This window comes from Petromyzon marinus, chromosome 72 (genome assembly GCF_048934315.1).
Source record: "Petromyzon marinus isolate PM22_M1 ecotype Great Lakes invasive population chromosome 72, UKy_Petmar_22M1.pri1.0, whole genome shotgun sequence".
Taxonomy (NCBI): domain Eukaryota; kingdom Metazoa; phylum Chordata; class Hyperoartia; order Petromyzontiformes; family Petromyzontidae; genus Petromyzon; species Petromyzon marinus.
In genome coordinates this window covers 7,285,551-7,305,239 of record NC_133738.1, presented here as the reverse complement: position 1 = coordinate 7,305,239, position 19,689 = coordinate 7,285,551, and the positions used below count along the sequence as shown (strand labels likewise).

Below are 19,689 nucleotides of genomic sequence, written 5' to 3'. Positions count from 1 at the left end.
CACACAGAGATCAACAGACACACACAGAGACCAACACACACACAGAGACCAACAGACTTAAATAGACCGATAGACACCCACAGAGACCCATAGACTGACACAGAGACCACAGAATCACACGGACGAGTGGACCTAGGGGAGGCCCAGCACCGGTTCAGATAATCGCCGCTGATACTGTTCGTGGGCGGGAATTGGACTCGGGTTGCCGTGTTCATAGCGCAGAACGCTCACCACTGTGCCACTCACTCGCACACCAATCCACAAACCCACCCTGTCATCTACCCACCCACCCTCTCATCTACCCACCCACCCTCTCATCTACCCACCAACCCACTCATCCACTCACCCACCCACTCACCCACCCACTCACTCATCCACTCACCCACCCACTCACCCACCCACTCACCCACCCACTCTCTCACTCACCCACACACCCATCCACTCACCCACCCCTCCCCCTCACTGCACATTCCACTCTTGAGGCATTTCCGTAGCCCGCTTGATTGTTAGCAGATGTCCCTCTGCAGACAGAGGCGACCACGAGGCCCGAGGTCGCTGTTTCTCGCGCGCACGGGCTGTGGTCCATGAGCCCCATGAGGTGTCTCGAGTGAGTGCGGGGGGAGCGGTGGCGCCGTGGTTAGCGCTACCGCACTGCGTCACCCCCATCTGTGAAGCAAGAGCTTCACAGCTCATCGGATTTTTTCCCAGTATAGATACAGACCCAAGTTCGATCCCAACATGTCGGTCGACAACTCACACAGTGATAGCGATTAGGGGTCGTCCATAAATGACGTCACGCACCTGGGGGGGTGGGGGCAGACATTCGTGACGATGTGTGACAAGGGGGGGGGGGTGGGTGAGAAATGTGACGTCACATCAAAATGCGCAACATTGAATAAATATAGACAACACGTTCTACTTAATTAAATAGACTTTTCAATAAATGTTTTCTCCTACAACATCAGAGTGCAGCGCCACATTAAATACGCACTACAATGACAATTGTTTAAAGCGATTTGAAGCATGTTCTTTTTTTTGGGGGGGGGGGGCGGCAGAGCTTTGTGACGTCATATTTGAGGGGGGGGGTCTGACTTTGTGTGAGTGGGGGGTCAAAAATCGTCCAAAATCGCGTGACGTAATTTATGGACGGCCCCTTATCTGAACTGGCCCTGTGCCTCCCCTAGGTCAACTCGGCCTCAAATGAGCACCTGGTGCTGTGTGTGTGTAGTAAACATCGCCACTGGGGAGACAAAGGCGGCCGGGCGTGGTGCTTGCCTCCCGCCCACTCGTGTGCCACTGTGCCGGCCTTCATAGGTGCTCGCTAACAGCACTTGCCCCTGCAGCCTTGCTAGAGGCTACCTGGGGTAGCTTTGTCTGTGTGTGGTGTGTGTAGTACATAGGCACTGCTGGTACGACTCGATACTAAGAGCACTTGCCCGTACAGCCCTGCAAGAGGCTACCTGGGGTAGCTTTGTGTGTGGTGTGTGTAGTACATAGACCCTGCTGCTACTCGCTACTAACAGCACTTGCCCCTAGAGCCCTGCTAGAGGCTACCTGGGGGAGCTTTGTCTGTATGTTGTGTGTGGCATACATAGACACTGCTGCTGCTACTCGCTACTAACAGCACTTTGCCCCAGCAGCCTGTTAAGGCTACACGGTGGATCTTTGGCTTTGCTGTTCAGTTAGCGTGATGTATTCGTGATGATTGACTCGCGCAGAGACCCACAGGCTCGCGCGGAGACCCGCAGGCTCGCGCGGAGACCCGCAGAGACCCGCAGCGACCCGCAGACTCGCGCAGAGACCCGCAGACTGGCGCAGAGACCCGCAGACTCGCGCAGAGACCCGCAGACTGGCGCAGAGACCCGCAGACTCGCGCAGAGACCCGCAGCGACCCGCAGACTCGCGCAGAGACCCGCAGACTCGCGCAGAGACCCGCAGACTCGCGCAGAGACCCGCAGAGACTGCAGAGACCCGCAGCGACCCGCAGACTCGCGCAGATTGACCCCTGCCCTCGCATCGGGCCTCGTTGCGGGAGAGCTGTGTGCCGGTGCATTGGGGCCTTCCCCTGCGTGTGGGGGTGGGGCTAGGGAATTTGCTTTGAGCAGATGGAAGATGGGAAACAGATGTGACCCAGAGAGTGGTGTGGTGGGGTGGTGGTGTGGTGTGTGAGTGTGGTGAGTGTGTGGAGTGTGTTTCGGGAGTGTGGTGTGTGAGTGTGAGGTGCGTGTGGTGTGTTAGTGTGTGAGGTGTAGCGTGTTCGTGTGGGTGTGTGGGTGGGGTGTGGGGTGTGTGTGTCGGGAGTGTGGTGTGTGGTGCGTTGGGAGCCGTAGTGTAGCGGTTAGCTCGCTGTGCTTCGAACCTGGGTTCAATTCCCGCTCACGGCCGGCACCAGCGACGATTATCTGAACCGGTTTTGGGCCTCCCCCTAGGTTGGCTCAGCCTCAAATCAGTACCTGCTGCGGTGCGTAAAAACATCGCGACTCGGGAGACAAAGGCGGCCGGGCGTGGTGCTGGCCACCCACCCCCTCGTGTGCCCACAGTACCGGTAGCCTTCATAGGTGGCGCTGCTGCTCTCTACTAGCAGCCACTTTTGCCTTTGATTTCGGGAGTAGTGGCGCAGCGTTTCCTGTGCCAGCAAACCATCGGTGGCTGTGGAGCGTCGGGAAGAGTGAGGCTGATGCTTGCTTCGTTGAGCGGCCCTCCCCTAGGTCAACTTGGCCTCAAAATGAGTAGCCCGTGCGGTGGCTAGGAGACTTAACTTCCCTCGCCTGGTATGCCGGAGGGGTTCATGGGTTTGATCCCAACCTCCCTGACACCTGCTGTATAATTGGAGTTTGCGGTGTCTCCCTCTCTCGATCTCCCCGTGGTTGCGTGGATTTTTCTACGGGTGCTCTGGTTTGAACACCCTCCACGTTTAGAAATACACGTCGCCACGCATTCTTTGTCTGCTGCTATAAATGTCCGCGTGGTGATGACGATAAGCCGTCACTTCACCGGGTGGCTATCATTTCTGATACCCAGTGTCGCTTCTGAATAAATAGCTATACATAGCTCAGTGTGGCCTTACACGTGGTAAAATAATAAATATATATTTCCCGGATCGTCCCTGGGGTGACAAAGGTGGCCGGGTGTGGTAATGCTGGCCAACCCCCAGCCACCATCGGTGCTTGCTACTCGCTACTCAGTGCACTAGCCCCCAAAAGTCTGTTAAGGCTACACGGGGGATCTTTGTATATTTGGGGAGCGGTGGTGTATCAGCAGTCAGCGCTGCTACGCCATGAACCCGGCAGAGACCCTAATTCGATTCTCGCTCTCAACACCCAGTGATAGCGGTTTTCTGTGCCGGTCCCGGGCCTCCCCTTGGTCGACTTGGGTGTGGCGTTTGTGTGGTAAAGATCTCCACTAGGCGTGGTGGTTTTGGCCACCGTGCCGGCCTTCATAGGGTGCGAGATGTTAACTACCTCGCCCGGTAAACAGGAGGTCGTGGGTTCGATCCCGACTCTGACGATGCCTGCTGCTGTATGTTTGGGGTTTCCATGTTGACTACTTTGCCCGGTATATAGGAGGTCATGGGTTCGATTCCGACACTGACGATGCCTGCTGCTGTATGTTTGGAGTTTTCATGTCTCTTTCTCTCTCCCCGTGGTGGTCGCGTAAACATTTTTTGCCTCCGGTTTTTTTCATCCACGTTTAGAATCGACACGCGTTAAGATTCTTTAGATTATTTTGCGACTCTAAATGTCCATGTGGTGATGGGCCACTTTTGTGGAGCTGCTATCATTTGTAATGGCCATCGGTCACTTCTGAAAAAGAGCTAGAAAACAGCTAAGTAGTGGTGCCTTACACCTGGTCAAATAAAAATAGTTTAGTATGGGTCTCGAAGAGTATAAGTCTCTGTGGGTATATGAGGGTCATTATTGTAATATATGGGCCTCTGGATATCTGTGGGTCTCCGAGTATGACTCTCTATGGGTCTCTGTGGGTCTATGGGTCTCTATGAGTTTGTAGAAACACGTTTTAGAGTCGTTTGGCTTCTGCGATAAATGTTTCCACACGATGGTGATATCGGTTGCTACTTGGTTGAGTTGATATTATTTGTGATAGTCAGGGTCGCTTCTTTAAAATAAGTGAATACCTCAGTGTGCTTTGTCTGGTAGAATGGGGATGGTTTAGTGTTGTATTTATTTGGGTGATTTGTTTAACTTTATTGTAATTTGCACTACCATCGTTATTTTGTTGTTGTTTGTTATTGTAATGTTCCTACCCCGCGCCCCTACTGGACAGTTGTGAATTAGAGTTTTATAGCTCATAGGATTCTTCCTGCAGTGTAAATAAATACAGGGACTCCTTTACTTCGGAACAAGTTAGGTTCCATAGGTCTGATTATAAGTCGATTTGTTCATGAGTCCAACTTTACTCCTGTCAATTCTAAACATGTTGTGCATTGTATTATGTACACCAAACATGGGGATGGCTTTAAAAGTTTTATATTCTGCTGTCGATGTAGATGCCACTGGTTCTTCATGTTGTACAGATGTAGATGCCACTGGTTCTTCACATTCTACAGATGTAGATGCCACTGGTTCTTCATGTTCTACAGATGTAGATGCCACTGGTTCTTCACGTTCTGCAGATGTAGATGCCACTGGTTCTTCACGTTCTACAGATGTAGATGCCACTGGTTCTTCATGTTGTACAGATGTAGATACCACTGGTTCTTTACGTTCTGCAGATGTAGATGCCACCGGTTCTTCACGTTCTGCAGATCTAGATGCCACTTTCTTTCTTCACGTTCTGCAGATGTAGATGCCACTGGTTGTTTACAGTCTGCAAATGTAGATGCCACTGGTTCTTCATGGTTCTGCAGATGTAGATGCAACTGGTTCTTCATGTTCAGCAGATGGAGACGACACTGGTTGCTCATGTTCTGCATATGTAGATGCTGCTGGTTCCTCGTGTTCTGCATATGTAGATGCCACTAGTTCTTTACGTTCTGCAGATGTAGATGCCAGTGGCTCTTCATCTTCTGCAGATGTAGATGCCACTGGCTCTTCATGTTCTGCAGATGTAGATGCCACTGGCTCTTCATGTTCTGCAGATGTAGATGCCACTGGTTCTTCACGTTCTGCAGATGTAGATACCACTGGTTCTTTACGTTCTGCAGATGTAGATGCCCCTGGTTCCTCATTTTGTAGATGTAGTTGCCACTGGTTGTTTACATTCTACATATGTAGATGCCACTGGTTCTTCATGGTTCTGCAGATGTAGATGCCACTGGTTCTTCATTGTTCTGCAGATGTAGATGCCACTGGTTCCTCATTTTGCAGATGTAGATGCCACTGGTTGTTTACATTCTACATATGTAGATGCCACTGGTTCTTCAAGGTCTGTAGATATAGATTTTACTGGTTCTTCACGTTTTGTAGGTGTAGATGCCATTGGTTCCTCATGTTCTGCAGATGTAGATGCTAATGGTTCTTCACGTTTTGTAGATGTAGATGCCGCTGGTTTTTCACGTTCTGCAGATGTAGATGCCACCACCGCCATCTTTTGCACGGCGATTGAACTTACAACACTCAGGTCCGAACAGGCAACCGGACATTACAGACAGGTTTTTCATATCTCTGAAATTTCATGAGTCAATTGTTGATAAGTAGAGGAGTCCCCATATTCTGATTCTGATACGAACAGCATTTGTCCCCAACTGTCTGTTACAGGCTATACGGGGGCAGTCCCGGGGGGTCTTTGTGTCTCTTTGGTTGCTGGTCGTTGATGCTGTGGGAGGTTGAGAGTTACCCTCATGGGCCTGCTCGCAAGTGCCCAGTGGCCAGATGGAGCCCCGGACCGATGCAAAGGGGGCCTTGTTGAGCACCTTCAACCTTTCAGTTATGATAACCGCTAAACCACAGAGATAGATAACGGAGTTCAACACTGCCCATAGACTCAACACTGTAAAAGACTCAACACTACCCAGATGCAATACTACCCATAGACTCAACACTGCTCATAGATTCAATACTGCCTATAGACTCTACACTGCACCTCAGATTAGCACAATTGGCTATGTACGGTGCGAAAACATGTCAACATACGTACGTAGTGTATAATAGTGTTCTGTATAGCGTAGGGTACATTAGTGTAGTGTATTATAGCTTAGTGTGTAGCGTAATGTATACATGTTTAGTGTATAATAGTGCAGTATATAGTGTAGTGTGTATTAGTGTATCATCATCACGATCCATGGGGCAGATAGCCCGTAGGAGATGTGTTCCACTACTGCGCTTTTAGTATTTTGTTGTTTCCACTTCCCTCTCTCTGTCATGTAGTGCCAATCTACTCAAGTAGTGTCCACATCTTTTTGGCACCAATCTCCTAATGTCATTGTTAAACCATTACTCTGTTAGCAGGTCTTCCTCTCTTTCTGGTTCCTTCCATTTTTTTACGTGGAAAAGTATAGCAGAAGCCAAATACTGTGAACTTTGTGACGTTGATTGTAAATGAGGCAGGAAAAAGTGGAGGACCCTGTAGAAACTGCCCACATGACCACCACGGGTAGAGAGACACACAAACTCCAAATATATAACAGGCATCGTCGGGGTCGGGATTGAACCCCATGGCCTCCCATATACCAAGCGAGGTAATTAACATCTCCTTGCCGCCGTGGCACAGTTAACTGGATCCCCTCTCCACCGCTCAGAGCTCTTATAGATACAGCGAAAAGCCACTCTTGAATGGCCATGTGGGATGTTTGAGTGCTCGCTGCAGAGGAGAGAGGCTGCCAGTTCTCCTTCGTGGAGCTGGACGAGTACATCCTGGACCGCTGTCGAATATAGGCGGTCCGGTGGCCTGGTTCTGGCTCCAGTCACCATGGAGGGAATGTCAGTCCTCTACCTGGGCCAGCAAAACTGCCAGACAACAATGAGTGGCTCTTCTTGTGAACGAAAGAATGAAGGGCGCATGGGAGCATGGTGGTGAGGTGAGGAAAGGTGTAAGCCCCAGGCTACTGTGGGCTCGCCTCCCCATCAACAGGAGGTGAGAAATTATGGTGGTGGTTACTTATGACCCCACTGAAGATGAACATCAGTGGAGAGATGCAGGCAAGGCTGATGAGTCGGTTGCCTTCTATGACCTCCCATCACAGGTGCGAGCTAAAGTAGCCCCTCAGGATAGAGTCATCCTGTTGGGTGACTTTAATCCCTGAGAGCCATCATGCAGGCTGCTGGGTTGGAGTGATTGGATGGCATAGGGCAGATCAGCTCAGTAATAACGGTAGGGGATTTCTAGACTTCTGTATAGCTCATGGGCTTATAATCACCAACACGCTGTTCCATCATCGGCGCATCCACACAATGGCATGGATGCACGCCGGGTCCAAGCAAGGACTATATAGTGATGGACCATGTAAGCCCATCTCCTTGACACCAGGACTTACCATGGACCTGATCTGCTCACTGACCACCGGCTTGTCATCTGTAATAGGCGCCTGCAATTCTTCCACTCCGGTGGCGGGTGTCCATCTAGGACCCCGTTCAAACCCACTGTGGCCTGGTCTCAACCAGCTGATGGTGAAGGTTACAAGTGAGAATTCCATCATCGCCTGCAGCCGGAATTTGCATTGTCCCCCCCTCCTCCTGATGTCGAGATGATTATGGGTGAGGTTTAGGACTGTGGCTTATGCAGCTGCAATGGTTCCTTTGGGTACATGGTCCAAACCTCTCCAGAGACCCTGGCTGATCGAGGAGGTTTTCCGGGTGGCAGAGAAAAAACGAAAGGCCCACTCTCACCATCTACAGCATCCAATGATAGAGAAGGAGGAGGCTTACCGCAGCCTTCGCTCAGAGGTTCAGAGAGCTGTGCGGTGCTGCAAGGGTAAGTGGTGGTTGTGCGTTTCTAAGGAGATGGAATCTGCCTCAGTAGCCCATGATCACGAATCACTCTTCAATTCCATCAAAACATTTGCTTGCAGCGCCACACATATCACTATCCTTAAGGGAAAGAATGTTGATCCGATCTCTGACCCCCAGGAACAGGTTTCCAGGTTTGATGAGCATTTCTGTGAGATCTTTGGGGATTGAAAATCCAGAAAAAGTTATTGGGCAAAGTGGGGATGACTCTGTTGAGGCTGCGGTGCCTCAAATATTCAAAGTAGTCCCCCCCTGTCAGGCGCTGGCTTGAAGTGCCATCTGTTGAGGAAGTACAGAAGGCGATCCAGGGTCTGAGACCAGGAAAAGCGCCGGGCAGAGCTGAAGGATGCCCTGGTAGTCCCCATCTTCAAGAAGGGGGACTGCACACACTGTAGTAACTACAGGGGCATCTGCCTCCTCAGTGTGCTGGGAAAAGTCCTGGCAACGATTTTTCAACATTGCCTTGCCAGGCACGCCGAGGAGATGCTTGCGGAGACCCAATATGTTTCCAGTTCAGGGAGGTCCTGCACATATGCCATATTTTGTCTGTTTGCTAAAGCGGAGGTGTAAGGAATTCCAACAGGACCTACATCTCTGTTTTATTGACATGGTCAAGGCCTATAACACGTTGCACACAATCATTTAGGACCTTCATGATGGTGGACAGGCCAAGGTAAAGCTGTATGGCTGGGAGTCGGAGCCATTTTCTTTTCACTTTAGGGTGCGACGGGATGTCCTCTGGCGCCTACATTATTTAACATAATCTTTCGACCACATAGTTCAAGCTTTCCATGGCTGTATCGGAGGAATCTCCATCTGGAACAGATACATTGGGAGGCGGATCGATGCCCGAGTGCGGTCGAGGGATGGCCAACCATGTTACGTATGCTGATGATCTGGTGATTGCTGCTCACTCAGAGGAGTTGGAGGTGTTGCTGCTCTATCTGGAGTGTGCCACTTAGAGGTGGGGCCTTGCCATCAGCCCTACCAAAGCTAAGTACCTGCCTGGGTATTTTGTGCCAACAAACATTCCACCCCCTCAATGCCGCATTGGTGATGGGGCAGTTGTGGAGAAATTGTAGAGTTTTCCAAGCCTGGGCAGTATGCTTATGACCAGCTCTGGTATGACAGCAGCGGTTTCTCTCTGAATCAGTCGAGAAGCATCTTTTCATCGGCTGGGTTGAAGCTAACCTGGTTTGTCACTCCACACAAAGCCTCGGTCTTCTCGGCCATGGTCATGACCTCCATTCTCTATGCTTGCGAAACGTGGACCCTGCTAATGGAACACCTTCACCAGTTGGCCTGCCCACGATCCTTCCTGGGTTTAACCAGGCCGGATTGCATGAGGAGCTCGCAAATCCTTGAAAGATCTGGACACAGTCCCATCGGTGAGCTCCTCCGACAGGCAAGGCTGCGTTGGCTGGGTCATGTAGCCCGCATGCCCAGCCGCCGCATGCCTAAACCACTTGTGTTCGGCTGGATCGAGCGGGCTAAACGGGCGCAGCACGGGCTAGAGATTGAGTGATGTGGTACAGGAGGACATGGAGCTGAGTGGACTAGCCGATGACCGGTGCCAGCGGTGTCATGGAGGAGGCTCGCGAATGACGCTACTGGGGCAAGTCGCCCTCCAACAACAACGGAGGTCAGAGGAGTGATGCTCACAATGATGAGCGGAGTGTTGTGTGACTAAACCACATCAATTTGGCACGGTAATGGGCACAGGTGGTGCATCGGCGAGCCATCTCAGTCACCAAACTCCTTGGCATCTGCTGGGTCTGTACCATGACCTCCTGCCAGCTGGCTTTCAACACTTTACGTGGCCTTAACGTGCACCTAGCCTGGCACAAGTGCCAGGGTGACGTCACCGCCACTTAGTGGCGAATGGCAGTTGTTGTTGAGGCTATGGGGGGGATGGAGGGTAGGGCCAGGGGGGAGGAGCGGGGGAGGGGCTGTGGGGGGACGGTGGGAGGGACTGTGGTGGTTGGCGCCGTCTGTGGGGAATGGGGGGGAGGGGCTAGAGGGGGATTGGGGGGAGGGGCCGCGGGCTGCCGAATTCTCTGAATAAGTAAAAGGGGCCATAGGCTGATCGAGTTACACGTGGGGGAGTCGGTGAGTGACTGGGTGTGGTGGTGGTGGTCGTTGTTGTGATGGTGGTTGCTTTAACGATTGTGGTAGTTGAAGTGGTAGCGGTCGTGATGGGGAGCGGTGGTGCAGCGGTGACGATTATCTGAGCCGGTCCTGGGTCTCCACTAGGTCGACTTGACCACAAATGAGTATCTGATGCAGTGGTGGCCGGGCGTGGTGCTGGCCAGCCACCCACCTCCTCGTGTGCCACAGTGCCGGCCTTCATAGGCGCTGCTGCTACTCGCTTTCTAACCGAGGCTATATGGGGTACCTTTGCGGTTGTGTTTTTGTGTTCACGAGTTTATGGATGTGTGTGCGCACGTGGGAGAGTGGTGGCGCATTGGTTAGCACTGTGATGTGCTGTGAACCAGGCAAGAGACCTGAGCTCGATTCCCGCTGAATGGCCACCAACGCCAGCTGACGATTATCTGAACTGGTCCTGGGCCTGCCCCCTAGGTCGACTAAGCCTCAAATGAGTACCTGGTGCAGTGTGTATAGTAAACATCAACACTGGGGGAGACAAAGACGGCCAGGCGTGGTGCTGGCCATCCATGCCCTCGTGTTCCACGGTGCCGGCCTTCAATGCTGCATCTACTCGCTAATGGCACTTACCCCCCCAGCAGTCTGTTAAAGGATACACGGGGGAGCTTTGTGGCAGTGCAGCTGTTAGCGCTGTCTTACGAACCCGGGCGACCCGAGTTCGATTCCCGCTCACGGCCACCAACGCCAGCGACGATTATCTGAACTGGTCCTGGGCCTCCCCTAGGTCGACTCAGCCTCAATTGAGAACCTGGGTGTGGTGCGTTGTAAATATCGGGACTACGGAGTAGTGCTGGGCCACCCATCCCCTTTTGCTCCGTGCCGGCCTTCATTGGGATCACCAAGGTGGCTAGGGAGATGTTAAGTCCCTCGCCTGGTATGCAGGAGGGTCATGGGTTCGATCCTGACCCTGGCGATGCCTGCTGTACATGTGGAGTTTGCCCTGTCTCTCTCCCCATGGTGGTCGCATTTTGCTCTCTCCTCCATATTAAGAATCAACGTCGCTGTGCGTTCAGAGTAATTTGGCCGCTGCTATGGATTTGCACGTGATGCTGAAGCCACTTTCGTTGAGCTATCATTTGTGGTGGTCAGGTCGCTTCAGGAGAAGAGCTACAGTGCTCAGTGGAGTCCTTACACCTGGCCAAATAAAATAGTATAGTAGGTGCTGCTAATTGCTACTAACAGCACTTGCCCCGACAGTCTGTTAGAGGTTATACGGGGGTATCTTTGTCTTTGTGGTAGTGTAGCTGTTAGCGCGTTGCACTGTGAACCTGGTGACCTGAGTTCGATTCCTCACTCAGTTGAATATCTGAGAACGTTCGAACCATGTCTAGGGCCTCCTTCCCGAGGTCGACTCGGCCTCATATGAGTACCTGGAGTGGTGGTGTGGTAAACCTCGGCACCTTAGTCTACCTCCAGGTGCGATGTTTACTACACGTACAGCACCAGGTAAACATTTGAGGCTGAGTCGACCTCGGGAAGGCCCAGGACCGGTTCGAATATTCGCTGAAACTGTGTGTGTTGGTGGCCGTGAGCTCAAACGGCAACGCTCGCGCAGAGCCCCATAGACTAACGCAGAGACCCATAGACTAACGCAGAGACCCATAGACTAACGCAGAGACCCATAGACTCGCGCAGAGACCCATAGACTCGCGCAGAGACCCATAGACTCACGCAGAGACCCATAGACTCACGCAGAGACCCATAGACTCACACAGAGACCCATAGACTCACACAGAGACCCATAGACTCACACAGAGACCCATAGACTCACACAGAGACCCATAAACTCACACAGAGATTCATAGACTCAAAGACGTCATCACAGCGATGCACCAACCCTACTCCTGATGCAAATCATTAGTTTCATTAACTACCTCCCTAATCACTAGCCCTGTGTCTCCACCCCCCCCACCTTGTCCACCCATCTCCCTCCCAATCTCCCCCCCCTCTCCCCCCCCCCCCCCCCCGTGTCTCTCACCCTCCCCTCCCACTCCCACGTATATCAGGCGGAGGGCGCTGTGCCCCGGACCATGGATGAGTCTCCGGGGGATTCTGGTGGCGGTGGGGTAGCTGTGGCACCCCCCCCAACACCCCCACCCCTGCCTCCTCCCCCCCCGCCCCCCGCCAGCCCCACCCCCCCAGGGGCCCCCACCCCTCCGTCGTCCACCACCTCCTCCACCTCGTGCTCCTCCTCCTTGTCGTCCGCCACTCCCAAGAGGCTCCACGTCTCCAACATCCCCTTCCGCTACCGTGAGCACGACCTGCGGGCCCTCTTCACGGTGAGCTAGGCACAGCTCATACGCTCACCAACACACTCACCAACACGCTCACTCACCAACACGCTCACTCACCAACACGCTCACTCACCAACACGCTCACTCACCAACACACTCACCAGCACACTCACCAACACACTCACTCACCAACACACTCACCAACACGCTCACTCACCAACACGCTCACTCACCAACACGCTCCCTCACCAACACGCTCACTCACCAACACACTCACCAGCACACTCACCAACACACTCACTCACCAACACACTCACCAACACACTCACTCACCAACACACTCACCAACACACTCACTCACCAACACACTCACCAGCACACTCACCAACACACTCACAAACACGCTCACTCACCAACACGCTCACTCACCAGCACGCTCACTCACCAACATGCTCACTCACCAACACGCTCACTCACCAACACGTTCACTCACCAACATGCTCACTCACCAACACGCTCACTCACCAACACACTCACCAACACACTCACTCACCTACTCACTCACCCACCTACTCACTCACTCACCCACTCACTCACCCACCCTCCCACTCACTCACGCACCCACTCACTCAACCATTCACCAACACACTCACCAAAACACTTACCAATACACTCAACAACACACTCACCAACACACTCATCCACTCACTCACAACACACCCACCCACTCACCCACTCACTTATCCGCCCACTCACTCACCTACCTAACCACCCACTCACTCAGCCACCCTCTCGCTCACCCACTCGCTCACCCGTTAACCCACTCATTCACTCGCCAACTCAGTCACCAACTCACTCGCCCACCCACTCACCCACCCACCCACTTACTCGCCTACCCAACTACCCAGTCACTCAGTCACCCTCCCACGCACCCGCTCATTCACTCACCCACCCTCCCACTCACTCACCCGCTCATTCACTCACCCACCACTCACTAACCACTCACCCACCCACCTATTAACTCACTCACCCGCCGACCCATTCACTCACTCACCCACCCATCCATCCACCCAATCACTCACTCACCCACCCACTCAATCACCTTTTTAACTACCCACCCACTTACCCACTCACCCACTCACTCACTCACCCACTAACTCACCAACTCACCCACTCATTCAGTACCCACTCCCCCATTCACTCACTCGCCCACTCACTCACTCACTCACCCATCCATCCATCCACCCACCCACCCACTCACTCACCCAATCACTCACTCACCCACCCACCTATACACTCACTCACCCACCCACCTATACACTCACTCACCCACCTACTCAATCACCTTCTCAACCACCCACCCACTTACCCACTCACTCACCCACTCACTCACCAACCAACTCACCCACTCACCCACTCATTCAGTACCCACTCCCCCATTCACTCACTCGACCACTCACTCACCCACCCAACCACTCACGGACTCATCCACTTACTCACACACCCACTCACTCACCCACCCACTCAATCACCTTCTCAACCACCCACCCACTTACCCACTCACCCAACTACCCACTCACTCTCTGTGTCGTGATCTCTGTGTTGTCTCTACCAGCGCTTCGGAGCGATCGTTGATGTGGAGATCATATTCAATGAACGAGGCTCCAAGGTACGCAACCCCCAACAACAAGCACACAAGCACACAGCCACACAGCCACACAACCACACAACCACACAGCCACACAACCACACAGCCTCACAGCCACACACCCACACACTTATACAGCCGCACAGCCACACAGACACCATACAGTTTATGGTGTCTGTGTTGAGTCTATGGGCAGTGGTGAGTCTATGGGTAGTGTTGATTATATGGTGAAGTGTTGAGTCTATGGGTAGTGTTGAGTTTGGTGCTGTGTTGAGTCTATGAACAGCGTTGAGTCTAAAGGCAGTGTTGAGTCTATTGTGCAGTGTTGAGTCTATGGGCAGTGTTGTCTCTGGTCAATGTTGAGTGTATGGGAGTTTCGATTTAAAGCTTTCGTGACTGCAGGGATTCATCTTCTTGGTTCTTTCGGTAAAGTCACGTAGAATGGAAATAAAATAATAAAAATAAAACATAATAAAATGAAATTTTCACGACGTTTCGGCCACAACACAAGTAGCCTTCTTCAGGTGAATGAACAGGACTGTCCAGAAGACAGCGCTTGATTGAACATTGCTAAGCATGAATCGCGTCTTTTAAGCTGTGTGGGCAGAATTAACATATGAATTAGCATGTCACCCAGCACCACCACCGGATCGGAGGAGGCTGGCGGCTGGGCAGACAGAAAAGGAAGGTAAAAAAGCAGCCAAGGTGCGCTGCTCTGTCCTGTGTTGCGTTGTAACTCTGCTATAAACTGGACTACTATACAGTACAATATTATACCTTCCAATCTAAACTACATGGTATAATATAATATCCATAGACAAAATTCCACCTTTGAATTATACAATGCGTTACTGTACACTACCCTATACTTTAGACTATAAAGTATTAGACTTGTAACATTACACTGTCTTATTCTATCAACCCTACTATATACTACACTGCTGTATATTCACAATACAATTATGATACTATATATTGCCTTATGAATTATGTTAAACATTACAATGTTATACTATTATACCACATGCTATAAACCATACCATTGACCGACGTGTAAAAGGTATTAACAGGCAGTGCCAGCGAATGGACTGCGGTCTGAAGGTCACCGTAAAATACAATCAATTAAGAACCAAAATGGTTTATAACATCTTTCCAATGGTTACTAAGCCAGAATCCATCTTCTCAGTTGAAATTGTCTCTGTGTTTGTATATGTGGATGGCCTCATGAACTAATCTCTCATGGTAGCCGGATGGCTTGCAGAGAACCTCCGTCTTGGAGAAGTCAATGTCATGTGAGCCCACTGAATTATAACAGTGATCTGCCACGGCTGAGGAGTTAGTCCTACCGTGTTTCATTTCTGATTCAACAGCATTAATTGATCAAACCAAACAATTCTCGTTGAAACCTTCTGCGGCCAGACCGCCAAGATTATATGGCCTTCCAAAGATACATAAAGAAGATACACCCCTTCGTCCCATCGTCTCCACTATCAACTCCCCCACCTACAAACTGGCTCGTTTTCTGTCTGATATCCTGCAACCTTTCACTGGAAAAACCACCTCTGCGGTACTAAACTCTACTCACCTGGTATCGACAATCAAGGGTATTTCCCTGTCCCCAGACGACCTACTTGTCAGCTTTGATGTGGTTTCCTTATTCACCAAAGTTCCAGTACCTGACACCATCGCAATCATTGAAGACTTGGTTCATCAAGGACTGCATATTGATGTACCCCCCCTGGTGAGACACTGCTTAACCAACACATACTTCACCTGGAATGGAACTTTCTACAAACAAATTGAGGGCACCCCAATGGGCTCCCCCTATCTCTGATGGTAGCCAACATGTTCATGGAGAAATTTAAAACTGACGCCATCAAGACTGCCACTCTACGCCCGACCTTGTGGAAGAGGTACATGGATGACACTTTTGTCATCTGGCCACATGGCCGCCCTGCTCTAGACCAATTCGTCGACCACATAAATTCCATACACCCAGCCATCAGATTTACCATGTAAGTCGAAAAAGATGGCAAGTTACCCTTTTTGGATGTACTAATTAAAAGGAGACCTGATGGTTCAATGAGCCACTCTGTCTAAAGTAAAGCTACCCATAAGGTTGCTTAATTAAAACCGGATTCCCACCACCATCCATCCCAGAAGAACTCCTTCATCAAGACTCTATACCATAGAGCCCAATGCATTTCCGACCAGGAACACATTGCCAGTGAACTCAAGCACGTACACCAAGCTCTCAAGGCTAATGGTTACTCCGACTATACAATCCGCAAAGCCATCACCCCAGCCATTAAGAAGGATCCTCTTGAGCCATTCAAAACCATCACCTTACCCTACATTGCGGGGGGTCACAAAAAGATCTCCAAAATCCTGAATAAACACAAGATCCAGGTCCAATTCAACACAGTACATAAATCCGTGATCTGGTTCCATCTGTAAAAGATGTAGTTCCAGACATACAGTACCCAGGCATTTACAAACTAAGTTGCCTCTGTGGTAGCAGCTACATTGGAGAAACCAAACGACATATCTCGGACCGCATTCGTGAACATAAATCAGACTTGAAACACGGTAGGACTAACTCCTCAGCCGTGGCAGATCACTGTTAAAATTCAGTGGGCTCACATGACATTGACTTCTCCAAGACGGAGGTTCTCTGCAAGCCATCCGGCTACCACGAGGCCATCCACATATACAAACATAGAGACAATTTCAACCAAGAAGATGGATTCTGGCTTAGTAACCATTGGAAAGATATTATAAACCATTTCGGTTCTTAATTGATTGTATTTTACGGTGACCTTCAGACCGCAGTCCATTCGCAGGCACTGCCTCTTAATACCTTTCACACGTCGGTCAATGGTATGGTTTATAGCATGTGGTATAATAGTATAACATTGTAATGTTTAACATAATTAATAAGGCAATATATAGTATCGTTATTGTATTGTGAATATACAGCAGTGTGCTATATAGTAGGGTTGATAGAATAATACAGTGTAATGTTACAAGTCTAATACTTTATAGTCTAAAGTATAGGGTAGTGTATAGTAACGCATTGTATAATTCAAAGGTGGAATTTTGTCTATGGATATGATATTATACCATGTAGTTTAGATTGGAAGGTATAATATTGTACTGTATAGTAGTCCAGTTTATAGGAGAGTTACAATGCAACACAGGACAGAGCAGCGCACCTTGGCTGCTTTTTTACCTTCCTTTTCTGTCTGCCCAGCCGCCAGCCTCCTCCGATCCGGTGGTGGTGCTGGGTGACATGCTAATTCATATGTTAATTCTGCCCACACAGCTTAAAAGACGCGACCCATGCTTAGCAATGTTCACTCAAGCGCTGTCTTCTGGACAGTCCTGTTCATTCACCTGAAGAAGGCTACTTGTGTTGTGGCCGAAACGTCGTGGAATTTTATTTTATGTTTTATTTGTATTATTTTATTTCCATTCTACGTGACTTTACCGAAAGAACCAAGAAGATGTATGGGCAGTGTTGAGTCTATGGTGCAGTGCTGAGTCAGTGGTGAAGTGCTGAATCTGGTGCATTGTTCAGTCTATGGTGCATTGTTGATGCTATGGTGCAGTGTTGAGTACGGGTAGTGTTGAATCTATGGGCAGTGCTGACTCTATGGTGCAGTATTGAGTCAATGGGCAGTGTTGAGTCTGGTGCAGTGTTGAGTCTGGGTGAGTGTTGCATCAACGGTGCAGTGTTGAGTCTATGGGTAGTGTGCGTTATGGGTAGTCCTGAGCCTATGGTGCAGTGGTACGTCTATGGTCCCATGCTGTGTCTATGGGGCAGTGTTGAGTCGATGATGCAGTGTTAACTCTATGGTACAGTGTTGAGTCAATGGGTAGCAGTGTTGAATCTATGCTGCACTGTTGAGTTTATGGGCAGTGTTGAGTCTATGGTGCAGAGTCAATGGTGCAGGCCTATGGACAGTGTTGAGTCTATGGGTAGTGTTGAGTCTATGGGCAGTGAGTAGACGTGGTGATGCGTCGCCCTCTAGTGTTCGCTTGGAGAGGATTGAAGCAGGCAGAAGGAGTGACTTGGGGGAGACTGCAGCAGCAATTTTCCATGGCGTAACAACAATGACGATGACTTTAGAAAACAATCACCACCATCACCACACTTGAGCAGCAACCACCACCCAATAACCGCCACCACAACGATCATCGGCTCAATCACCAACACAACAACAACTGCCATTCGCCACTAAGTGGCAGTGACGTAACCACCACGACCATCAGCGTAAACGCCACCACGATAACCCACCCACCACAAGCACGGCTGCAGCCACAAAGTGCAACCACCTCCACTGCAACACCCCACCTGCAACCTTTACAACCACAGCAACCACAAATATAATCACCACCTGCAACCAACACAACAGCCACCTCCACCACTACCAACGCCACAACACATTGCACCCACCAGCACGAGTACATCTGTGTGTGTGTGTGATGTGCGTGTGTCTACACACACACGCGCGTGCGTAACCGCCGGTGAATATATCTACCCGTCGTGGGTGGGCCCTCTCCCTATAGGTCGACTCAGCCTGAAATGATCATCCAGTAGCTCGTGTGTGTGTGTGATTTTTTTGCATTGACAACATCACTATTGGGGGAGTAGACAAAGGTTGGCACGTGAATTGGTTCTGCCACGCTGATGTGACTGTGCGACGGCCTTCGTAGGTGTATCGCTTCCCCCCCCCCCCCCACCAGCAGCTGTAGTTGGGCTGGCCAGACAATGATCCAATAACGGTGGGAGCGAATCGATTCACAACCCCCACTGGGGAGACATTCTAGAGACCGGCACGTGAGAAAGAAAGAAAGAAAAAACACCACATGCACACCTTGGGCCCGTTTATATTCCAGGGAGTCCCTCAGTTTGCCATGCCTTCGATTAAAACGATATTTATCGATGGACGATACATTTTCGATTGATGGTACGGGTTTTCTTTTGTACGATATGTCACACGGACCGCACCAATTTCGGCACCAATCGGAGGGCGCTCCTAAGTGTAGAGATTCGGCAGATCTCAGCTGCCCGCTTTTATGAGCAGTTTTGAGAGCAAATGGACCCCGCTAAGCCTTTCAATGTTTGCTGGTGATTTGCTTATGGAAACAGATCTTTTAAATACTTAATACAATCGTATAACATTCCTTTATTAAACTTGCGTGTTTAAATATTACAAACGATGCTTTTTATGGTATAAAAAGGTGTCGACTTCCTATAGCCCTTTAACGTGTAATTTCTTATATTTAATTAATGATAATTTCAATAAAACTATGGTTTTTCGTGTAACCAATTAATATCGTTAACCAAGGGGCCACCACTGTGTTCTTGTTCTGATTCTTATCGCAGCTCTATGGGAGGGCGATTTTCGTGACCGTCGTAAGGGGCAGGGGCTAAAGAGGAAGGGGCGGGGCTTGAATATGAAGGGGTGGGGCGTAAATAGAAGGGGCGTGACATAATGAGGAAGGGGTGGGGTATATATAGAGGAAGAGGTGGAGGCTGAACGAGGAGGAGGGGGGTAGGGCTGAACAATTTGGAGAAATTATCTAATTGCGGCTTTTCTGACAGATATTGCGATTGCGATTTGATTTGCGATTACATTTTTTTTAAGTCAAGCTTCAGTTCAATATTCACGGTGTAATAGATTTAAAACATGTGATGGAGCATTACCACATGATAGCATCAACATGAACT

The 19,689-nt window shown here is 50.3% G+C and overlaps 1 protein-coding gene across 1 annotated transcript in view; it reads left to right on the top strand.

The window, feature by feature from the left end:
• LOC142906939 (RNA binding protein fox-1 homolog 2-like) overlaps positions 1-19,689 on the top strand; it is a 73,008-nt gene that overhangs the window by 16,092 nt on the left and 37,227 nt on the right. Inside the window, exons 2-3 of the mRNA XM_076055733.1 lie at positions 12,077-12,349; positions 13,920-13,973. Coding sequence (XP_075911848.1) covers positions 12,077-12,349; positions 13,920-13,973 — 327 coding nt within the window. The remainder of the gene's footprint in view (positions 1-12,076; positions 12,350-13,919; positions 13,974-19,689) is intronic.